The sequence below is a fragment of the Histoplasma capsulatum genome, genomic scaffold (genome assembly GCF_000149585.1).
Source record: "Histoplasma capsulatum NAm1 scaffold_1 genomic scaffold, whole genome shotgun sequence".
Classification (NCBI taxonomy): Eukaryota; Fungi; Ascomycota; class Eurotiomycetes; order Onygenales; family Ajellomycetaceae; genus Histoplasma; species Histoplasma mississippiense.
This window is the reverse complement of record NW_001813982.1, coordinates 4,636,142-4,639,361: the sequence shown is the minus strand read 5'-3', so window position 1 is coordinate 4,639,361 and position 3,220 is coordinate 4,636,142. Positions and strand designations below refer to the sequence as shown.

Here is a 3,220-nt window from a genome sequence, read left to right as displayed (position 1 = left end):
GATTTTCGACAACCTTATCATTACATTGATTAGAACATGAGGTTCATATTCAGCCGCTTAGAATTACTTACCACATCGACCATTGGGTCTGATACTTCGATACGAGGCAGCGGGACATAGCGTATTTTCTCGAACAACGAAGGCAGGATAATGCTGGTAACATCCTTGACGAGATGGTCTTTAAAAACCATCTTTCCAGAGTCGTCGTAGCCGAGGTTGTGAAATAGCTTTTGCAAAGAATTGCTCAACTCTTTATTCAAGGGGTCCTGATCAAATTGATCCCCAAGTAATTTCATTTCATCCACGATGTTATCTGTATTTTCACGGTACCTAGCTCGCAAGAGGAATTGGCCTTCATCGTAAAGGCTATTCCATTGTTTATTTGCGGAATCTTCTAAAATAAACCCTTGCTCTTGAAGGCATTTTCTAAAACCCAACCTGATTAGAACCAGCCTCGATGTTAGACAACTGGAGCCTCAAGGCTTACCTGGTGAAAGAATTCACGGATCTAAACCAGTCTTTCAGCCGTGGATCTTCATTAGCGGCATGATAGAAGTTTTCAATATAATCGAAAAGATTGTCCATTGAAGAGCTATTCGCAAACCGTTCGAGGATCAGCTGGAGTTTTTTCATGGCATCTTTATTCTCGTCTACTAGTTCTGAAGCCGCACAATTAGTATGGCCACATTTGAAGGGCGGAACTCGTCACACACCTCTGGTGGCTGAAGCACCCTCCTGAGAGACGCCTTTGCCATGACCACCGAAAGTTTCTGCGAGTGAAAGCAGGGTTTCAATTGCTTGCTGATCTACAAATAGAGGAAATTATTTAGCAGTGTTCTAGGATATCGTGAATCCTGTGGACCACTTACAGTCGGGGTGGCCTTGGATTTCCACAATCATCCTCTTTAATCGCCAAATTGTTTGATCACGTCGCTCTTTCGGCATCCTCTCTTGCAGAAACTCCTTCACCTTCTCGGTAAGCTCACGGGAACGGGTCTTTGTTTCCTCCGGGACATCCTCAGATTTTTTTCTAGCGCAGCCTGAGCTCCAGCGGTTGTGCCAGACGTGGCATCTACGCCACCCTCAGGGCCAGTTGGATGAGCTGCGCTCTCAGCAGTTTCTGCCGTGTCTTGTACATCTTTGGTAGCCTAGGGATACATGAGCGAAGGAATAGACACCAGTGCGGAGAAGTGCGAGCACACCTTTTCCTTCCTTTTTCCCACCTGTGAGTTAATCCGTGATTTTATGTTGGCTGTTGAAAGTTCAGGCTTATCATGCCAAACGTTCTCTTCCGCAGGCTCGTCTATTCCAGACATCTCTTCTTCTGACGGCTTGATCTTTCCTGCAGCCCTTTGTGCAACATCGCTAGCCATGTCACGCATAAAGTATTGTCACATCACGAACTAGAATAGGCCGGTTAGGACGGAAATGAAGTAGATTTATGGATTCCGTGAGATAGATATACGTACGAAGCTTCCGGAACTGGCCATTGGTTACAAGCAAAGTGAAGAGCGTTTGCACTCCCTCAGCAGCCCGTTTAAGATCCGTTTTCACAGCATCTTTGTCAGTTGAAACCCCTGGAGTCGGGGTTGTGGAGCGCTCCCCAATATGTTCCACGTCCCAGATGAACTCCTGTATCAAATTCCCCTCGTTTTTAACTAGAATAAGATTTTTAGCGTTTTCAATCACATCGCGGACATCTTTGATGAGTATGTGGCCTTCGGGCGAGAGGCTACTAGGAGGGGAAGAGAGAGCGTCTGAAGCCAAGAGACTATTCAGGGCAACATCGATTTGCTTATTCTAGAGATGGGTTAGCAACTTGAACCCAGGGCTTTCGAAATACGAACGTACCGATGGGACCTTTCCAATTTTGAATGCTAGCCAGCGAAATTGCCATTAGAGACGATGTAAAATGGAGCTTGGCACTGAGAGAATAAGCTGCTACAAACCAGAGTAAATGCCATAGAGCTGCAGTTTACGATTGATATCCTACATTTCGCCAGGTGTTAGAGCAAATGCTTGTAAAGGAATGGAAATTGTAATACATACAGCCTCCTTCACCTTCGGATCTGAAGGAACATTGACTTCGTTGCGATTCATCCTGAAGACAACAGTTGAGAATGGTAGAATTTATTCGGATAGGAACAAGCTCTGAAGAGGGCGGACTGAAATGAATATTCAAGGGTGGCTACTGATATAGATGGAGAAATGCCAGCGCAAGAAAAGCTACTCGAAAGTACTGCATCGGTTGCGTCGGGGTCTCTCTCACCATAGGGTATCAAAAGACCCAAAGCTGTAGCAGCAGTAAATTTGCTAAAAGTTTCGCAACAGTTCAGCTTCAAATCGAGGTGGATGGAAGCGAGGCAAAACCAGCCAAAAGAAGCAGATAATGACAGTTCAGAAATTCAAAAGGGGTGGAAGCTGGTAATGTGTTTAGATATAGAAGGGGAGCGGAAACATTGGGAAAACAGGAAGCAACCCTTGACGTCATGGTTGGGTAGCTCCAATGTCAATCGAATCGGGACTCTATATTGGCGGATCAAAACACTAACGACGCCATTGTTGCACTGAGTGGCTAAGATAATCCAACCACGGTTGAAGTTCAGTTCTTATTTTTTATTTCGTTTCCCCCCTGTTGACCAAAATTTCAAGGTGGAAGAGAATTGGTGGATCTAAACTTGTCATTGAACCAATTACCGAGCATGGAAAAATTTTAAGTCGAAAACTTGGTTCGAGACAAACATTTACATCATCATCCTGTACTAACCATGAACTTAGCTGCGAATATGCCGTGTTTTTCAAGGTCATAGCCTGTGATGTAAAGTGGCCAACTTCGTTGGTGAAGTATGTTTAATTTGAAACATTCAGGATTTGCTCAACTGAGTTGTGTTTCTCCTTGTAGTTCGGGCTGTCATGGGGAGCTTCTGCCATATCTGCTATATGACATCATTTTCCTGCTCCAAAGACTGATGTTAGTCCATGGGTAACAGTTGGAGGGATTGTACTGTACAGATCATGGTCTGAGGGATGTGTCAAAACACACAAGTAGGCGCCTGTCAACTTTAAGCAAATTTGGGGCCATCTGTGTTCCCGATTCAGAAGTCCGTCATTAGACATTCTCGCAGTGACCTGGTACTCCGTCCGACGTGTAACCTATTAAGTTAACCAAAGGATCTCGATATTGGGATTCTTGACAATTTCAAAGATTCCACGATGAGAC

At 44.7% G+C, this 3,220-nt stretch overlaps 1 protein-coding gene across 1 annotated transcript in view; it reads right to left on the bottom strand.

Annotated features, from left to right (window-relative positions):
- The window catches only part of HCAG_01308 (predicted protein), a gene marked incomplete at both ends in the record, with an annotated part of 3,271 nt that extends 1,171 nt beyond the window's left edge, over positions 1-2,100 (bottom strand). Inside the window, 10 exons of the mRNA XM_001544211.1 lie at positions 72-366; positions 488-659; positions 714-806; positions 870-903; positions 987-1,148; positions 1,203-1,342; positions 1,470-1,658; positions 1,852-1,938; positions 1,980-1,989; positions 2,050-2,100. Of these exons, the coding sequence (XP_001544261.1) occupies positions 72-366; positions 488-659; positions 714-806; positions 870-903; positions 987-1,148; positions 1,203-1,342; positions 1,470-1,658; positions 1,852-1,938; positions 1,980-1,989; positions 2,050-2,100 (1,233 nt within the window). The remainder of the gene's footprint in view (positions 1-71; positions 367-487; positions 660-713; positions 807-869; positions 904-986; positions 1,149-1,202; positions 1,343-1,469; positions 1,659-1,851; positions 1,939-1,979; positions 1,990-2,049) is intronic.
- Between the last annotated feature and the right edge of the window lie 1,120 nt (positions 2,101-3,220).